General features: G+C 53.5%; 2 protein-coding genes across 2 annotated transcripts; one reads left to right on the top strand and one right to left on the bottom strand.

Annotated features, from left to right (window-relative positions):
- The first annotated feature begins 70 nt into the window (after positions 1–70).
- On the top strand, positions 71–5,249 carry MTX1 (metaxin 1). Its single transcript, XM_036442830.2, has 8 exons — positions 71–179; positions 1,422–1,491; positions 1,622–1,701; positions 3,617–3,709; positions 3,887–4,069; positions 4,191–4,267; positions 4,663–4,817; positions 4,916–5,249. Exons 1-8 carry the CDS (start codon positions 105–107, stop codon positions 5,128–5,130), a joined length of 948 nt encoding a protein of 315 aa, XP_036298723.1. The 5' UTR covers positions 71–104; the 3' UTR covers positions 5,131–5,249.
- A 451-nt stretch (positions 5,250–5,700) lies between these two features.
- Positions 5,701–17,675, bottom strand: GBA (glucosylceramidase beta). The gene is made up of 12 exons (XM_036442813.2): positions 17,548–17,675; positions 10,509–11,102; positions 10,077–10,164; positions 9,389–9,580; positions 9,154–9,300; positions 8,737–8,870; positions 8,354–8,526; positions 7,709–7,946; positions 6,954–7,178; positions 6,438–6,601; positions 5,956–6,072; positions 5,701–5,866 (listed from the first exon to the last, which is right to left on the bottom strand). Exons 2-12 carry the CDS (start codon positions 10,533–10,535, stop codon positions 5,761–5,763), a joined length of 1,611 nt encoding a protein of 536 aa, XP_036298706.1. The 5' UTR covers positions 10,536–11,102; positions 17,548–17,675; the 3' UTR covers positions 5,701–5,760.
- Between the last annotated feature and the right edge of the window lie 1,053 nt (positions 17,676–18,728).

The raw sequence follows: 18,728 nt of genomic DNA, 5'->3' as shown, positions 1-18,728 counted from the left end.
CCTCAGCCCTCGGCCTCCAGCGACCCGGCGGCGGCGGCTGCAGCGGCGGCGGGGGGCGGGCCGAGGCGCGGGGTGAAGTGCTTCCGGGCCAGAGGGCGGGCAAGATGGCGGCGCCCATGGAGCTGTTCTGCTGGTCGGGGGGCTGGGGGCTGCCGTCCGTGGACCTGGACAGCCTGGCGGTACTGGTGAGGGCTGGTGCTGGCGCCCTGGAGGGCCCGGGAGGGGGCCCTGACTAGCCGATCGCCCGGACTTTGCCAGGGCTCCTCATCACGGGCGAAGCGGGAGAAACTGAGGCAGCCGAAGGGCGTGCCGGTCCGCCTTGGGCCTGGTGCCCTATGCCTGAGCAGCCTGGCTTTTGTGTGGCCGTAAAGAGAGGCCTGGCCGAGGGCTCGGGAAATGGGTTTCCGCCTCGCTCATCCATTTGCCGGCTGAGTGACCTTGGGGCGATCACTTCTCTCTGGGTGGATTCTTCATGGCCTTGTTGACCGGAGCTGAGCAGCCTCCGGGTTCTCAGGCGTAGTGTTCCTACCTTCTCAGCCTCTCCTCCTCCTCCCTCCCCTCTTCCTCCTCCTCCTCCTTTCCCTCCTATTCCTCCCTTCCCTCCTCCTCTTCCTCACCACACAGCATTGATTGCTCTTATTGTTTATTGGACCAAAGGGCCCACAGCCAGGCCCCGTAGAAAGAGCTTTGGAGTCAGACTAGTTCATTTAATTCATTCACTCCTTCATTTAATAAGCGTGTATGAGTCCTCTTCCGAGTACCAGACATTGGCATGCAAAATAAATAAGACTTGGTCCCCCCGCCTTGTGGTTGCTTATAGAAAGGAAGACATGTCAGCAAATAACTGTGATAAAATGTTCCGGTGCTAAGGTATAAGTAAGAACAGGCCACAGAGGTTGCCTAGACGGGGCATGGTCGGCCCTAGCCGGTTTGGCTAACTTGGCTCAGAAGTTAGCGTGTGGACCTGTGGACTGAAGGGTCTCGGGTTCAGTTGGGGAGGCAACCGGTCAATGTCTCCCATCCATGTTTCTCTCTCTCTCTCCCTCCCTTCCACTCTCTAAAAATCAATGAGGGGGGGGAGGTATCCTTGGGTGAAAATGAACAACAAAAAAGTGCTTGGTCAGTTTTTCCAAGAAAAGGGATATACTGGTTAGAACACACTCTGAGGATAAATGTTCGCCAGGTAGATTGTAGGAGAGGAGATGAAAGGATTTCCCTAGCTGACTGGTAATCATGGATCTGTCCATCATCTCTGAGCCCTGTGTTGCCCATTGTGAAGTAATGTCCTCTGTGTGTGTGTGTGTGTGTGAAGTACTAAACATAGATCATAGCATTAAAGGTATTCAATACATGTTTCCTCTTCTTGATTCCCCTGTGGGGACCATGTCTCTGGCCTCCCTGCCTTTTGCTTCCTTCTGCAGACCTATGCCAGGTTTACGGGTGCCCCGCTCAAGGTGCACAAGATCTCCAACCCCTGGCGAAGCCCTTCAGGTACCCCGTGTCCCTGGGCGGGGGGCGGGAAAGGGTGTACAGAGGGAGAAGCAGGAGACAGACAGGAATGTGGTCCAAATACGGACGGGTAGCTAAGGGTCTGGTGGGCGTACTTCTTTCTCGATGTCAGGAACGCTGCCTGCCCTTCGGACCAGTCACGGCGAGGTCATCTCAGCACCACACAAGATCATCACCCACCTTCGGAAAGAGGTAGGTGGCTGGCAAAGGGAACTGCTAGTGAGAAACGTTCGGTCAGTTCAGTGCAACACACATTTATTGAGGCCCAGGTATATGCCAGGCTAGATGCAGGGGACCCAGAGCTTCAAGGAACAGTGTGATGGCGGGACACACACACACACACACACACACACAGTGTTGGTATGATGCAGTAAGTAGGCCAGAGATTACGCTGGGGCACTTTGGGGCATCTGGAGGCACAGTGCCTTCTGTCTGCTGGGCAGAGAGAGAGATGAACAGGCTGATGACACGAGGGCGGGAAAGGAGACTGGAAGAGAGCAGCTGGCTCAGGTGAGACCCTTGAAAGTGAGACCAGAAAGGGATTTCGAAGGGCCATCGCCCATTTTTCAGGGAGTAGGTCAGGCGGGATGTGGAACTCAGGGTAGACAAGGGTTAGAGCCAGGTGGAAGTTGGAAGAGTATTACAAGAATGGGGAGACCCCAGCCACGTTCCTCACTCTCTCCTGGACCGAGTGACCTGGGCACCTCGCTTAATGTGTCAGGGCCCCAAGCTCCTCATTTGTTGTTTACCTTCCTCCTTGAAAGGATTACATATGTCCTCTTTTTTCTCCCATTGACCCCTTATAGCCTGCCCTGCCCCAGGCCTCCACCACCCTATTGTCTGTGTCCATGGGTTATACATATACATACATGTTCTTTGGTTAATCTCTTCCCACATAACCCCCGCCTTTCCCCTGAGACTGGACAGTCTGTTCCATGCTAAGCTCCTTATTTGTAAAACCAGGGGGCTGAGCCAGGGTGCTTTCCAAGGGTTCTTTTAGTTTTCATGGTCTGATCAAAAAAGGAACACACCCTAGCTGGTTTGGCTCAGTGGACAGGGGTCAGCCTGCGGACTGAAATGTTCCAGGTTCAATTCCGGTCAAGGGCACATGCCCCGGCTGTAGGTTCAATCCCCAGTGGAGGGCATGCAGGAGGCAGCCGATCAGTGACTCTCTCATCATTGATGTTTCTCGCTCTCTCCCTCTCCCTTCCTCTCTGAAATCAATACAAATATATCTTTAAAAGGGGGGGGGGAATACAGAAGTGGGACCCTCTTCTCCATTTCTACTTTCCCAAATACTAAGGAGCTGGGGAATTAGTGGAGGCTTGAGAAGCATGTAGAGAGGGGATCCAGATAAAAGCCAGAGTTCCTGGCAGGCACTGGGCCACAGCCATGTTGCCTGATGTGTGAGCACACCTTTTCCAGTTCTCAGAGTTCCCTCATAATAGCCACATTGGGAGAAAGAGATCAGTACCCCCATTCCACAGGGAAGAAAGTGAGGCTCAGAGGGATTGAAGGATCATGCTCAGAAGGTTATTCGGGGACAGAGTTTACTCAAAAATGTGGAGGGGGTTGCTAAGCAACAGACACTGGAGCCTAGGAAGATGAGGCGGTCTGAGACCTGGGGGTCCGGTTGGAATGTGTGGTGGTGGCGGCGCCTGGGCCATGGAATGAAATAGAGGAAATAGCCACGGGTCCAGGAGCAGGAGGATGGCGTTCCCTCGTTCTGAGGCGTGGATGGCGGCCCAGCCTGCCTCTGAGCTCACTCTGTTAGCTTTGCGGTGCCTGCACTGCAGGAGTTACTGTTAGAAAGTTGCTGTCAGCAGGCATGTTGCCACCTTTCCGTGGAAAGTCTGGGAGCTGCTCCTGGTTTGCGGCTGGGCCTCCTTTCCTTCCCCAATGGGCACGGGATCTTGACGGCCAGCAGGCTCCAAGGCCCAGGCTGTCCGCCAACAGAAACAGGCTCCTGGCTGTGCCCAGGCCCCAGGGCCTCAGCAGGAGGAACTCCTCACTCTTCGTCTGCTACGCTCAGAGGCCAGTGGTGGTGCCAGGCAGGAAGGGCCCTGCGCTCCCCCAGCACCAGCTCATGGGGGCATTTCCTCCTCAGAAGTACAATGCTGACTATGACCTGTCTGCCCGGCAAGGGGCCGACACCTTAGCCTTCATGTCTCTGCTGGAGGAGAAGCTGCTCCCGGTGCTGGTGAGTGTGCCCGGACCTCCCAGGGTATGTGGCCAGCGGGGGAGGGCCGGGGACACGCACCCAAACCCCTCACCTCACCCCTCCAGCCTTGGAGCAGCCTGGGCATCAGCAGCCCACCCTGAGTCTGGCAGGGGCACTGGCTCAGACCTACCCCGTCCTTCCTGTGTGCCCGTCCAGATCCATACGTTTTGGATAGACGCCAAGAACTATGTGGAGGTGACCCGGAAGTGGTACGCAGAGGCCATGCCCTTCCCCCTCAACTTCTTCCTGCCTGGCCGCATGCAGCGGCAGCACATAGAGCGGCTCCAGCTGCTGTGTGGGGAGCACAGGCCTGAGAACGAGGAAGAGCTGGAGAAGGAGGTACCTCTGGGGTAGGGTGCTTGTACGAGAGAAGCCCCACGGCCGATGGCAGGCATGGGACTGCCCAGGAGGGGAGGTGGCACAGCGCCCGCAGCCTTGGCTCCCTGTGTCCTCCCTGCAGCTGTACCAGGACGCTCGGGAATGCCTGACCCTCCTCTCCCAGCGCCTGGGCTCTCAGAAATTCTTCTTTGGAGACGCGTGAGTCTGACCCGGGGGAGTAGGAGGTGGCTTGGAAGAAGATGAGGGTTTTGATGTAGCCGCAGGGGCCTGGGTGGGCTCAGCTTTGGACGAGAAGCCTCGGGTCAGACACCAGGTCTGGTGACAGCAGGGCTGGGAGTTGACTCAGTGGTACAGGAGGGAGGGCCGCCAGGCACAGGAGCCTGCAGGGCAGTGGGGCACTCAATGTGCCCTTTATGCAGCCCTGGGCTAGAGTCCCATTCAGGGCCAGGCTGGCGCCACCTAGGAGCCGTCGTCACACAAGACCCAGAAAGGTGTGTCCTCTCCTCCCCAGAGCCACCTCTTCCTCTGACTCCATCTCTGCCCCCTCTGCCAAAGCCGTCCTCCTCCATCTCACCCCTCTCTCTCTGCCTCAGCCCTGCCTCCCTGGACGCCTTTGTCTTTAGCCACCTGGTCCTGCTGCTGCAGGTGAAGCTGCCCAGCGGGAAGCTGCAGGCCCACCTTCGGGGGCTGCACAACCTCTGTGCCTACTGCACCCACATCCTCAGCCTCTACTTCCCCTGGGATGGAGGTAAGGGGCAGATGGAGGCGGGTGGTTGTGGCTCTGGGGAGAGTGGGCAGGGGTCCAGGAGCGAGCCTCCCGGCCCACCTTCCTTCCTTCCCCCTCAGCTGAGGTGCTACCTCCACGGCAGACGCCGCTGGGCCCAGAGACGGAGGAGGAGCCGTACCGGCGCCGGACCCAGGTCCTGTCCGTGCTGGTGGGGCTGGCAGCCATGCTGGGCTACGCCTTGCTCAGTGGCATTGTCTCTATCCAGCGGGCAACACCTGCCCGGACCCCCGGCCCGGGGGCCCTGAGCATGGCTGAGGAAGAGGAGGAGGAATGATTTGTCCTCATGCTCCCAGGACTGACTTTTCTACTCTCATGCATTCCAAGGTCCCTGTGTCTCCCCGTTGTCGGTACAGCCAGTAATGGGGTGTCCCCCTGAAAATAAACCTGCTCACATTTGCTGGGATCAGACATTCTGTCCTGTCAGGGCCATCTGGGTCCTTGGCTTCTGAGCTGCTTGGCCCTGAAGCTGACATTGCTCCCGCAAGGACCCAGGTCTGCATCTCCCGGAAAGACAAACAGTCCTCAGCTCTGGGTCCAGCCTTCCTAGTCTCTTCCTTTTCTTGCCCTTCCCTCCCCCCCCCCCCGCCCCCCATCTGTGTTTGTACAGACAGTGAGCTCACCCTGGGCCTAGGCCCAGTTTCCACCAGCAACCAGCACAGAGAACACACACAAGCTGGGGGGGTGGGGGGGTGGCACTGGGGCTTCCCAATCCTTTCCTGAGGGGCCTCCAGCCCCTGGCACCAGCTAGAGGGAGAGTGAGTTACCCAAACCACTGCTCCTGGGCTTACGTCACTTACACTCACCCAGGCCCTGCTGTTCCCTGTTAGCCACAGACAGCATGTGACTGACTCGGTCCCTTTAATGCCCATGTGGAGCCCAAGCCTCTGCCTGGGTGTCTGCTCCGTCATTGGCGACGCCACAGATAGGTGTGAATGGAGTAGGCTGGTGAGACGGTCTCCAGGAAGCCCAGAGCAGGATCCTTGATGGTGAGAGGCACATCCTTGGAGGAGCTGGGGAGGGAGGAGGAGAGCTGAGGTATGATCCTGCCAAACCCACCGCCAGCCCTCTGCCCAGTGCCCGGGCCAGCTGCTGCTCTCACCGGTTCAGCACCACCACAACTGCAGAGCCGTCGGGGCGCATCACTGCCACCGTTTCCAAGTCGGTCTCCTCACTAGCAACCAGCCCCACTCTCTGGGAGCCCTCAGGAATGAACTTGCTGAAGAGGGAACAGGCAGCGTCAGGGACCCCCGCCCAGCCCCTCTGACCCTGAAAGTAATGCCCAGCAACGCGTAACCCAAGAATTCAAACACCCTCCCCCCGTCCCCACTTCCCTTGCTAAGGCTCTGCCCCAATTCTCCGGTCTTGAGCCATGCTGCTGGCATGCCCTCCTTCCTGCCTCCCAGCTCCAGCTATGTCTGATGCTGTCAAGTCACTTCCTGCCCAGATGGTGCAAGAGGGAGAGGTGTGCCTCTCCCAAGGGTCCCACCCTAAACACCTTCCTGCTGCCCGTGTGGGTGATGTAAGCCAGGACAGGAAATACTGGGCCTGCTGTGGATTGGGGGGCCTGCCCCCCACCCTCACCTGAAGTGGCCGAGGTGGTAGTACATGGGCTGTTTGTAGAACGTGTCCTTGGTGATGTCCACGATGATGGGACTGTCCACAAAGTTGCGCACCCAGTTGGGTCCCCCTTCAGGGTTCAGGGCGAGGTTCCAGTCAGTCCAGCCGACCACGTGGTAGAGGAGGTTCTAGGGCAGGAACAGGGCGGAGACAGGCTGGACACGGGGTCCCGGGTAACGTAGTGAACGCGGTGGGTGGGCTCCGGTGCCTGAGCCCATGAGGGGGGCTCTGGCCTGACATCTAAGAGGGAGCCTGAGGAGGAAGCGTCACAAGAGAAGCTGGGGAAGCAGGCAGCTCTAACTGCCCAAGCATCTGGAAGGAGGGTGATGGGATGGACAGATCTGAAGGGATCGTGAGGTCCCTAACGGTGCCCCCAGGAGAAAGCCAGCTGGGGGAAGTTGGAGCGGAGGCCGACCATCAGTCTGGTGAGAGCAGGAAGGGGCCGGGGGCTGCTTGGTGAAAAGGGAGACAGGTGCTCACCGTGATGATGCTGTGGCTGTACTGCACCCCTCGGTCCCAGGAGCCCAGCCGCACACTCTGCTCCCAGAACTTGGAGCCCACACAGGCCTCCGAGGCAAAGAGCATGGTGTCCGGGAACAGGCGGTGTGTCTCCCCCAGGGTGGCCTTTGCTGGAGCCAGAAAGTCCAGGTACCAATGAACGGCAATGCCGTGAACATACTTAGCTGCCTCTGGGTCTGCCAGCACCTGCACAGGGAAGGGGGATTCTGGGGAAAGGAGGCCATTGAACCCGGCCCTGCGTGTTCGGAGGGTTCTGGGAAACACTAGGGGACCAGAGAAATGGACTATGGGATGAACACAACTAGAGGGGGTTGCAGTAACATCCATGGGGTCCTGGGGATCCAAAAGGGAAGCTACCACCCCAGCACTCCAGGGATATACCACCTGGGCACCTCGCTCAAGTGTAGGGGCAGGCCTGGCCAGCATGGCTCAGTGGTTGAGGGTCAAACTATGAAGCAGGAGGTCACGGTTCTATTCCAGGTCAGGGCACATGCCCGGGTTTCGGGCTCCATCCCCAGTGTGGGGCCTGCAGGAGGCAGCCAATCAATGATCCTATCTCACCGCTGATGTTTCTATCTCTGTCTCTTCCTCTCTGGAATCAGTAAAAGTATCTTTAAGAAAAGAGTTGGGGCAGGGAAGGTACTCCGTTTGAGAGCTAGTCGCTGGATCCTGGATTTGGGGGTCACTGGGGTACCCGTGGAGGTCCTGGGCCTTACCACCTCGGCCCAGTGGGGCAACAGCAAGCGCTGGTCGTCCAGCATGAGCAGACGGACGTCTCGGTGAGCGCTGTTGGCCAGGGTGGGGCCCAGGTCCCGGGCAATGAAGTCTCGCTGGTGTTCAGGGGTGAAGCCCAGGCACTGGAAGGGGTACCCGCTAAAGAGCCCTGCCGTGGGCTCATTCTCAGCTGTCACTGCCCAGAACTGTAACTTGTGCTCCGCGTAGGCATCCAGGAACCTGGCAGAGGGAGGGTATGTGTGACTACGACCAAGAAAGGAGACCCAGATGATGAAATGGGTTTGGCTCAGTGGATAGAGCATCGGCCTGTGGACTGAAGGGTCCCGGGTTCGATTCCAGTCGAGGCAGCTGGTCAATGATTCTCTCTCATCGATGTTTCTAACTCTCTATCCCTCTCTCTACCTCTCTGTAAAAAATCAATAAAATATATATATATATTTAAAAATCAATAAAATATTTCCGAAAGAAAGAGAGAAAGGAGACCAAGAACCTTAGGACCAGGAGGCTGATGAGGTGGGGAAAACTGGGGGCCCAGGTCAGAAAGGCCCAGAAGATGGGAAGGTGAGGTGAAGAGAGTCCTCTGTAGGTGAAACCAGGTAGGGACATAGACCGGGTTGCTCCCTTACTTGACAAAGTATCTGGCCCACGTCTGGTGGTAGTGGTCCCCCGGCCGACCCATGAGTGACCCCCTCCCGTTCACTTTCCCATTGGTCTTGAGCCACGTGGGTGATGTCCAAGGACTGGCGAAGAGCGAGACAGGGCGCGGGGACATCTCTAGGGCTTGGTGGATCAGGGGTATCTAGAAACAAAGATAGTGAGGAGAGCAAGAGTTAGAACAGACTGGCCCAACCAGTGCATCAGGCCTAGCCATTAGCCCCCGCCCTCCCACCCCCAGGACGGAGCAGAGAGAATAGGGGCCAGGTTCTGTCTCTCTGTACTTCTCGAGCCTGAAAATTTTCAGATCCCGGGCAGCAAAGCTACCAGTGCCTGGGGAAGCCAGGGTGCCCACCTTGAGCTTGACATCTTCCTCTGGGAGGCTGAAGTTGTGCAACTGGAAGTCATCAGGGGAGTCGGCGTAGGTGTAGATGCGGATGGAGAAGTCACAACTGGCCATGGGTACCCGGATGATGTTGTACTCAATTCCTGTAGCGAAAGACCAGGATCTGGGAGTCTGAGTCAGTAGGAGCAGGTAGGGCCTGGCCTATCACTTGCCAGTCCTAAAGCAGGTCTGGGCTCCAGGGTGAGGGCCAGTGGAGCCAGGCACCTGGGTGAAACACAGGCCTGGGCCTGAGAATCCCCAAGCACTCCGTGGAAGACGGGTAGCACAATATTGTTTATTTGGGCAAATGTCAGGGATGGATAGAAGTCAGGGTCGAAGGAAATGTCAAGGTCAGTTGCACTGTCATCTTGCCCCCCTCCTCCTCACCTTCTTCAGAGAAGTATGATTTGAGTAGCAATTTCTGGGCGGGGGGTGACAAGGCCAGGATGTTGAGAGCAGAAGCATCCGTCATGGCCCCTCCAAATCCCTTTATTTTCTGGAACTTCTGCTCCGGCTGCAGGGTCAGTAACAGCCCTGAGAACACACGCAGGGAATCAGGGTGTCAGTGCACAGGGAGAAACCCCAGGGGGTCCCCAGCCTGGCTTAGGGGGGAAGGGGTTACCTGTGCCTGTCTGATTGGCCCGGATGGTCCCCAGACTCTGCTCCATTCGGCGCCCGCTGCGTGTGCTCTCGTAGCGTGTGAAGGTGCCAGGGGCAGGCAGGGTCAGGGGGTCCAGAGAGTCACAGTACGTGGCATTGCAGACACAGACCACCGAGCTGTAGCCAAAGCTTTTGGGGATGCAGGGGCGGGCACCTGGGAGGAAGAGAGAGGCAAGGGCTGAAGGATGACGCTGGGAGAAGCCACACTGTTCAGGAGAGACTGAACACCGGTTCCTAAAACCCTCTCGCACCCTGGCCGGCATGGCTCAACAGTTAGGGCACTGGCCCCTGCGTGAAAGGGTCTCAGGTTTGACTCCTGTCAAGGGCACATACCTGGGTTACGGGTTCGATCCCTGACCCAAGTTGGGCTGCAAAAGGAAGGCAACCAATCAACCCATCTATGTGTTTCACACAGATGTTTCTCTTTCTCCCTTTCACTCTCTAAAAAATAAATTATTAAATAATTAAAATTAAATAAAAAATAAAAATCAATGGGAAAAATAATCCTTGGGTGAGGATTAAAATCTCCTTGCTGTACCTCCACTCAAAAGCATTAGTTGAGCATCTACTGATGCTCCACCACCAGTTCGTCAGGAAATCACCGAAGAAGAGAGTGTTGGGGCCACCTCCCTCCTCCTCGATTTACTCACCTGATGCCCAAGAGACTGCCTGAAGTAGGAGCAATCCTGAGAGTCCGGCAGCCATGATGCCCACCCTGCCCGGGGCCGTGGGACATTCCTGAGAACAGAATGAAGAGCGGCTGGAAGGCAAGCCCCTCTCACCCCTCAGCTACTCCCCAGGGCGGTGCTCAGCTCCCATGGGCACCCTCAGACTCCAAGAGGGACGGAATGGGCCCTCTGCTGGTGCCAGCCTTCCCTCCAAGCCCTGTTAGTGAGTCTCTGCCAGCCCGGACCAGGACCCTCCTCCTCCCCTCTTTCCACCCATCTCTCCCTCGTCCTGTCCCTCCACAGAAATGCCATGATGGCCTGAGTTCGAGGAGAGTCTCATTCATTGAATTCCTGAACCTGATGGTCAGGATTCCAGAAGCAGGCAAGATCACTTGGGAGCCCTGGCCCACTCACCTCTCTGGAAGGACTTGCCAGCTCCATCGCGGGGTGAGAAGCCTGCAGGGCTCACAGCCTCGGAGGGACAGGAGTCCACTAAATAAAAGTGGAGCTCCCGGTACTTGGTTCACTACAGACCCAGGATTAGCCTTGGGGATTAATTCCGGCATCATGGAGTGGATGGGTCATGTGATGACGACAGGAGAGTCACATGACACCGGAAGTGAGGCAACTTCGACCATACTTGTAAAGGGCGGCCGGTTTCCTCCAGGTTGCTGGTGATTACAGACCTGGTGATGTTCTAGAAGGCATGTGTGAATGACAGCTTAGGAAAGAATCTAAATCAAAAACCTGCGAGGACTGGGCAGAGGCTCCAGAATCCAGGGGGATGGGAACCATAGTCACATTGCTTTCTTGAGAAAAAATGTTAAAGGGATGCTAATAAAGTTGATACTAACACAAGAGTGGACAGGTCCACTGGCCGCGATACTGAGAGATGGTGAAGGCAGCCTTTGTCCGCAGAGGCTGGGCAGCAGGGCGTCAGACGCTCACACAGATAGTTACACGTGAAGACGAACCAGTGACGAGGTGAGGAGCTATCCTGGAAGGCTTCTGGAGGAGAAAGGGCAGGGATCACTAACCGGAGGAGAGCAGAGGGAGGGCAGAGGCGGCATGCCTGAGGGAGGGAGTCCCCCACACGCCTGGCTGCATCAGCAGCACCGGTTGTATGAACGGCTTTTCCTTCCTCACAGGGCAGGGGGGCTGTGTCACGTAGCTCAGAAACTGGAAAGTGCTGTACAGGCTCCATCCTTCATGGACATGAGAAGGGGGTTATCTGTGATGCCGCAACCGCATCGCCCTGGACCTCAGTGATTTAGGTCAGGTCACACGCACACAATTATGACCTGACAGACGCCAGCTTCTGAGCCTGTTGCCCAACTAACGTGGAGGCCTCCGCACCATCGCTCAGGACCATTACTGGAATCAGCGAAACAAGCCTGTGCATGGGAGATGCTCACTAACCGCTTGTTTACTGTGTCTTTTTTATTTTTTAATTTAAAATATATATATATATTTTATTGATTTTTCACAGAGAGTTCAGGAGAGGGACAGAAAGTCAAGAAACATTGATGAGAGAGAAGCATCGATCAGCTGCCTCCTGCACATCCCCTACTGGGGATGTGCCCGCAACCAACGTACATGCCCTTGACCGGAATCGAACCTGGGACCCTTCAGTCCACAGACTGACTCTCTATCCACTGAGCCAAACCTGTCAGAGCTGCCGAAACCTGTTTGGCTCAGTGGATAGAGCATCGGTCTGCGAACTGAAAGGTCCCGGGTTCGATTCCGGACAAGGGCATGTACCTTGGTTGCAGGCACATCCCCAGAGGGGGGTGTGCAGGAGGCAGCTGATCGATGTTTCTCTCATCGATGTTTCTAGAAACATCATCGATCATCATTGATGTTTCTAGCTCTCTATTCCTCTCTGTAAAAAATCAATAAGATATAGTAAAAACAAAACAAAACAAAACAAAACCAAAACACCTGTCAGAGCTGCTGTGTCCTTTTAAAATGACCTCAGTGGACTGAACATAAACTGTGCACCTATGGATGAGGACAATGGGGGAGGGGAAGGGGGCGGAGGGTGGGGTGGGAACCTGGTGGAGGGGGGGAGAAATGAGGAACCTTTGTAATAATATGAACAATAAAGACTGATTTTAAAAAAATAAAAATAAATAAAATAAAATGACCTCAGTGAAGTCTTTCCAGACGCACCAGGCAACACAGGTCTTTTCCTGTCCTGGGTCCCACAGCACTGGAGCCCAGTTTCAGTGAGACCAGCTGGTGTGAAACCTGGCTCCGCCACTTACTCGCCGTTTGATCTTCAATAATGACATGAGCCTCTGTTTCTCATCTATAAAAGGGGAGTGACAGCTCCTACCTCATAAAAGGGTTGTGAGGTTTCAGTACCATAATGCATGTGTACAGTACGCTGCTGGGCACCAAGAATTGTAATAAGTTAAGTCCTTAGAGGGGTCAGTAAGAGGATGTCTTACTCATCCCTTTACTGACACAGGTTGGGTACATGCCAAGTTGTTGAACCAAAATGAACCATCATCACGATGTCATTATTTGCCCCATCCAGACTTCCTGTTTTTCCAGGAAATGTTGTGTAGGGCTCATTCCTGTGAAGAAGACAGGTGATACCTGCACCTTTCTTCCTTCCAGTTCATTCATTCCACAAACATTTGTCACACATACTATATTGGCGCCGGTCTGCTCCCCCGCTTCACTGTGTAGTAAAACAGTGTTCAGGAGGCTTCTATTTCTTCTTTTTATCCTTCAGTTTAAAAATCTTCCAGAGTTGATACCACCTTATTTATTTATTTAATAATATATTTATTTATTAAATTATTATTTTTGTACATATACCAATGCCCCCCCTCCTTATTTATTTTTTATACCACCTTATATATTTTTTTATTTTATTAACTGAGAGGGAGAGAGAGAAATAGATGTGGGAGCAACAAGAGACACAAGACATGACACATGGGTTGGTTGGTTGCCTCCCAAACCTGCCCCAGTCAGGGCCAGGATTTGAACCTGCAACCTAGGTCCCTGGCCTTGACTGGAAATCAAACCTGAGACGCTTCAGGTGCAAAGGCTGATGCACTAAGCGCTGAGCCACACTGGCCAGGGCTTCCCTTGGACTTTTATATTTATACTAGGGGCCCAGTGCACGAATTCATGCATGGGTGGGCTCTAGCTGGCCCACCCCAATGGGGCTGATAGGGGCTGGGCTGGTGGGGTGGGAGGACACAGGAGGCTGGCTGGCCCGCTGTTGGGGGGATAATGGGGAGGTGATCAGGGGCCGATCATGGGTGGGGCTGGCCAGGAGGAGGGGCCGCAGGAGGTTGGAAGGGGGCCATTTGGGGCCCCGAATGGGCCAGTTGGCCACGGCAGTGCATGTCATAGCAAGTGGTCATCCCAGTCACTTGGCTTTTATATATGTAGATATTTTTAATATAGTTTATTGATATTTTAACAGAGAGGAAGGGAGAGGGATAGAGAGTTAGAAACATTAATGAGAGAGAAACATCAATCAGCTACCTCCTGCACAACCCCACTAGGGATGTGGGCCAGGGCCGAAGTCATCGCCAGGAACGTGGACTGAGGCTCTGCTTCCACGCTGAGCCACTATAACACAGAACTGGGGCTGGCTGTGGCGGGAGGCCAGGTTCCTCACACATGGTCTTTTCTTTCTTTCTTTTTCTTTAAATATATTTTATTGATTTTTTAAAACATATTTTATTGATTTTTTACAGAGAGGAAGAGAGAGGGATAGAGAGTTAGAAACATCGATGAGAGAGAATCATCACTCAGCTGCCTCTTGCACACCCCCTACTGGGGATGTGCCCGCAACCAAGGTACATGCCCTTGACCGGAATCAACCCGGGACCTTTCAGTCCGCAGGCCGACGCTCTATCCACTGAGCCAAACCGGTTTCGGCTCTCATCGATATTTCTAACTCTCTATCCCTCTCTCTTCCTCTCTGTAAAAAAATCAATAAAATATATAAAAAATATTATGTTAAATGAAAGAAGCCAGACACAGAAGATCACATATTGTACGATTCTATTAATATGAAATTTGAGAACAGGTGAAGCTATAGAGACAGAAAATAGATTAGCAGCTGCCTGAAGCTGTAGTGGGAACAGAGATTAGCTGTTGCACAACTCAGTAAATTTACTAAAAATCATTGAACTGTACACTGCAAAGGAGAGAATTTTATAGTATATAAATTATACCTCAATTAAGCTATCAAAATTTTATTATATATTTGCAGTCAGTTCATTGCTTCTTTAGAAACTGTACTACTGCACAGAAATTCTTTTCAAATAAATATATTACATAGTTGGAAATTATTTTATTTAAGCCTCCTTCTCTACAATTTTCTACGTTATTATATAACACAGTCCTGCTGACTTGTTTTTTTTTAATATTTGCATACGTTGTTGAGTGGAAATTTCCAAAGTCAGGTAGAATGAGAGAACTCTTTGTGAATGTAGAATGTCTACTTTCCTGCCCTCCATCCATGTAATCCTCCAAGTGCCTCCAGAGTGAACAACACAGACTGAGGAACAAGAACAGACCCAGAGATAAGGAGCCATGGGTCAGACTGTCGGACCTCAAAGGGAGGGTGGGGATAAAAGGGAGAGATCAACCGAAGGACTTGTGTGCATACATATGAGCCTAACCAGTGGTCAAAGACAATAGGGGGGTGGGGGCATGAGTGGGGAGGGGTGGGGGATTGGAATGGGGGGTTGAGGACAAATATGTGATACCTTAATCAATAAAGAAATTTTTTTTTTACAAAGTGCCTCCAGGGTCTCCCCTAAAGACACAAGTTTCCAAAATGTCCCCTAGGGGGCGACTGAGAACCACTCCCTTAGGGAGTCACCTCCAACACCTAGGCCTCGCTGCACTGGCCACTAGGGGCGTGTTAGGTGGCACGTATGTATTCCTGGTCCTGTTGCACACTTTTAAAAGACTTCGCTAAACACCAAGGGAGGACAACTGGGAAATGTAAGCAGAAGCAGAAGTACAAAAATAGTCTGGCTGACGCTGCAGCAGGGTTCTGGCCCCGCTGCTGCTAGCCCTCTGCAGGGCTGCCGGCTCAGCTCAGATAGCAAACGTCTGCCCTGGAGACTGGCAAGTATCACGTCACAGGCTCCTTGCTCTTTAGGCCTCAGACCAAGCCCCCATGGAGGTCGCCCCTCCCAGTCCCACTGTTACACCCACGGTCAAGTCAGAGAGAGGACTTTCTCATTCCATTCGCAGCAGAGAGGAGATGCTCAAGAAACACCAGACGAAAGAATGAATAAACCTTATCAATCACCTTTAGAACCTGTCCTTTCAGCTCTGGTTTCCCATCTGAAGACATGACACTCCTCCTTATTACTGACACCAAAAAGGACTTCTTTCTTCAGCGAGACTAGACCGCTTCTGTCCCTTACGAGAGTCACCGCTCTCCCTCTTCAAATCCTTTAATGGCACCACACTGCCTTTGAGGGGCTTTCAGGATCTGTGTTCCACTCTCATTTCTCACCTCTCCAACCCCATTTCCCCTATTGCCTCTATTTCTCTCCCTGCCGTAGTACTTTCTTCTCTTCTCTTGAAGAAAAGGAATAATTCTTTTTTAATCATTAAGGCCTCAGCCTTCATATCCCTGCCTTCAGTACCATTTTCCTGATACCCCCTGCTGGGTTAGACATCCTTGCTAAGTGCTCCCCAATTCACACATCCAACGAATAATAATTGGGCATCTACGAACAGCCAGGCGCTGTTCTAAATCCTGGGGATATAATAAATAAGATGCTAAAGTTCCTGTCCTAGTGGCTGGTAGATAAAAAAAAAAGAGAGAGAGATAATTTCACATGGTCATGAGAACTATGAAGGAAAATAAAGGGTAGGGAGTGCCGGACAGAGCCAGCAATGGGGATAATTATAAGAAGTGAGTTTAGTCAAAACCGGTTTGGCTCAGTGAATAGAGCATCAGCCTTCGGACCAAAAGGTCCCGGGTTCGATTCCGGTCAAGGGCATGTACCTTGGTTGCGGGCACATCCCCAGTGGGGGGTGTGCAGGAGGCAGCTGATCGATGTTTCTCTCTCATCGATGTTTCTAACACTCTATCCCTCTCCCTTCCTGTGAAAAATCAATAAAATATATTTTTTTTAAAAAAAGGAGTTTTGAAAGGAAAGTGTGGAGCCAGACTCTGTAGGCCTTGGTGGCCATAGTAAGGAGACTGAATTCACTGGAGAGTTTGGTGCAGGGAAGTGATAGGATCAGATGTATACTTTTAAGATCCTTTTGGCTGCTGGGTAGAATTCGATGGTGGGGGGAAGATGCCAAGACAGGGAGACTAGCTGCCACGTACAGCCTGCCGTGGACTTGTCCCTCGTCTACCTCCGTTATACCTCAGGGTCCTCGAAAAGGCTCTTCTTCAGCGTATACCCCCTCCCCTCCACGCAGCCTGGTTAACGCCTGGTCATCTTCCATAGCGCACCTGCGATGTCGTTTTCTCCAAAATTTCTCTCCCTCCACACACAGCCCTCCTGGAACACACATTGATAGCCCTTACATCTCCTTTGTAGCTCTTATCCCAATTAACTGTCCAGTGGCTTAATGTCCGTTAGTGTCCAGTGGCTGCTACCTCCTTGGCCGGCTGATAGGTTAGTGGGTAAGCCCAGTAGGACAGGGATGAGTCTGTCCACGCTCCCTTCCTAGGCCCATGGCCATACCCTAACGTGTAGCATAGCCCGGGGCACTAGTCCGGTGCTCAGTAAATGTTTGTGGAATGACTGAAGGACAAAATAACAGATAAATTACACAGACCTTATACCCACTCCAACCCTCAAAAAACAAGGTGGTCCCTAGCTGGTTTGGCTCAGTAGACAGAGCATCAGCCTGAAGGGTCCCAGGTTCGATTCCGGTCAAGGGCACATGCCTAGGTTGCAGGCTTGATCCCCAGTAGGGGACGTGCAGGAGGCAGCCAATCAGTGATTCTCTCTCAACATTGATGTTTCTATCTCTCTTTCCCTCTCCCTTCCTCTCTGAAATCAATAAAGATATATAGATATATATTTTAAATATATTTTATTGATTTTTTTTTTTTTTGCAGAGGAAGGGAGAGGGATAAAGAGTCAGAAACATCAATGAGAAACATCAATCAGGTGCCTCCTGCACACCCCCTACTGGGGATGTGCCGGAAACCAAGGTACAAGCCCTTGACCGGAATTGAACCTGGGACCCCTAAGTCAGCAGGCCGACGCTCTATCCACTGAGCCAAACCGGTTAGGGCAAAGATATCTTTTTTAAAACTTTTTTTTTTTTTTTTTTAACAAAAGGTGGGTAGAGGAGAATTTGAAGATTTATCCTCTCTTCTTCATTAGTATAAAGTACGACCATCCCTACCAGTAACAATGATTGAAAAGTGAAGTGCAAACGCCGGGAGGGAGAGTTAAGAACCAAATGGTGCCACGTCCAGGACGCCTACCGTGGGCGACGTAGAGGAGCAGCCACCAGCGCGGGGGGTGAAGGAAACCCCACGGCGGCCTGCACCGCGCGGCGGGCGGGGCGGAGGAGGGGGCTCCGGGGCGTCCGCATCCCAGCGAGGCTGCGCGCCACCCAGCGCCGCCCCGAGACGCCCGAGGTCCGCGGGGCGGGGCCGGAGGAGGCGGGGCCTAGCTCCGGAAGGCGTGCCTCTCATGGCCAGAAGGCGGGACGGAGGCCCTCTTCGCACGCCTATTGGTCCACCGAGGGACTGACGGCTCTCCCTGACCATTGGTAACCCAGATGGGGCGCACGCGTATTTGGGAAAGGGAGCGGGATTCACGAAGCGCGCATGCGCCTTGGTCTAAACGAGCGGGGGGTGGGGGGCAATATAAAGTAAGGGGCTGTGGTGGGGAAAGGAGGTCGAACTCGCTCAATGAATCCCGGCCAAACAAGGTTCTTGGGCTTCCTCCTCAAGGAGCCCCAGGAGAGCAGCCTTTCAGGGCCCCGGAACTGCCCCGGTGGGAATCCCATCTACCTTCTTTGTTGTCCTGGCCGCACCCCAGCCCTCCCCGAAGCGGGTTGTTATGATGGTGAATTATTCAAGAAGTCTTGCCGCCTGATGCCATCGGGGAACAGTCCCCCTTCCTTCTCCCTTCCTTCCCAGCAGGGCACCGCCGCTATCCCCAAAATCATAGGGCCCCAAAGCTGCTTTAGAGGCCCCACTCTGCCACTTAAGTAACTTGGGTTTGTTGAGGACCTACTAAGTGTTAGGCCTAGTGCAATGCGCAAGTCCCTACTCTCCCGAGCTTACATTTTATGGGACAACAGACAAAAACAAGACCATTTTAGACAGTGTAAGTGCTCAAAACAACATGACAGTGTGACAAAATGCCTGGAGGTTGCTCAGTGAGAAAGTGAATTAGGCTTAAGTGAAGGCAACAGCCATAGGACCCAGCTTTTAATGCTTGGGAAAAAGCAGGTGACAAGGCCCTGTGCAAAACAGACCAGGTTTTACCTGTCCACAGCCTGGGAGGAAGTTTGGAGATTATTCTAAATACAATGGGAAGGCGTTAGATTTGGGTGGAATCTTGATGTGACATGATTTCTTAGGTTGCTGAGTGGAGGATGGAGTGTTAGGAAGAAAGGAAATAATTCGGACGCTGGCAGAAACTGGGGACTTGA

The sequence above is a fragment of the Pipistrellus kuhlii genome, unplaced genomic scaffold, assembly GCF_014108245.1.
Source record: "Pipistrellus kuhlii isolate mPipKuh1 unplaced genomic scaffold, mPipKuh1.p scaffold_m20_p_18, whole genome shotgun sequence".
In the NCBI taxonomy this organism is placed as follows: Eukaryota; Metazoa; Chordata; class Mammalia; order Chiroptera; family Vespertilionidae; genus Pipistrellus; species Pipistrellus kuhlii.
Note: the sequence above shows the minus strand (reverse complement) of the source record. Positions and strands in the feature narration are given on the sequence as shown.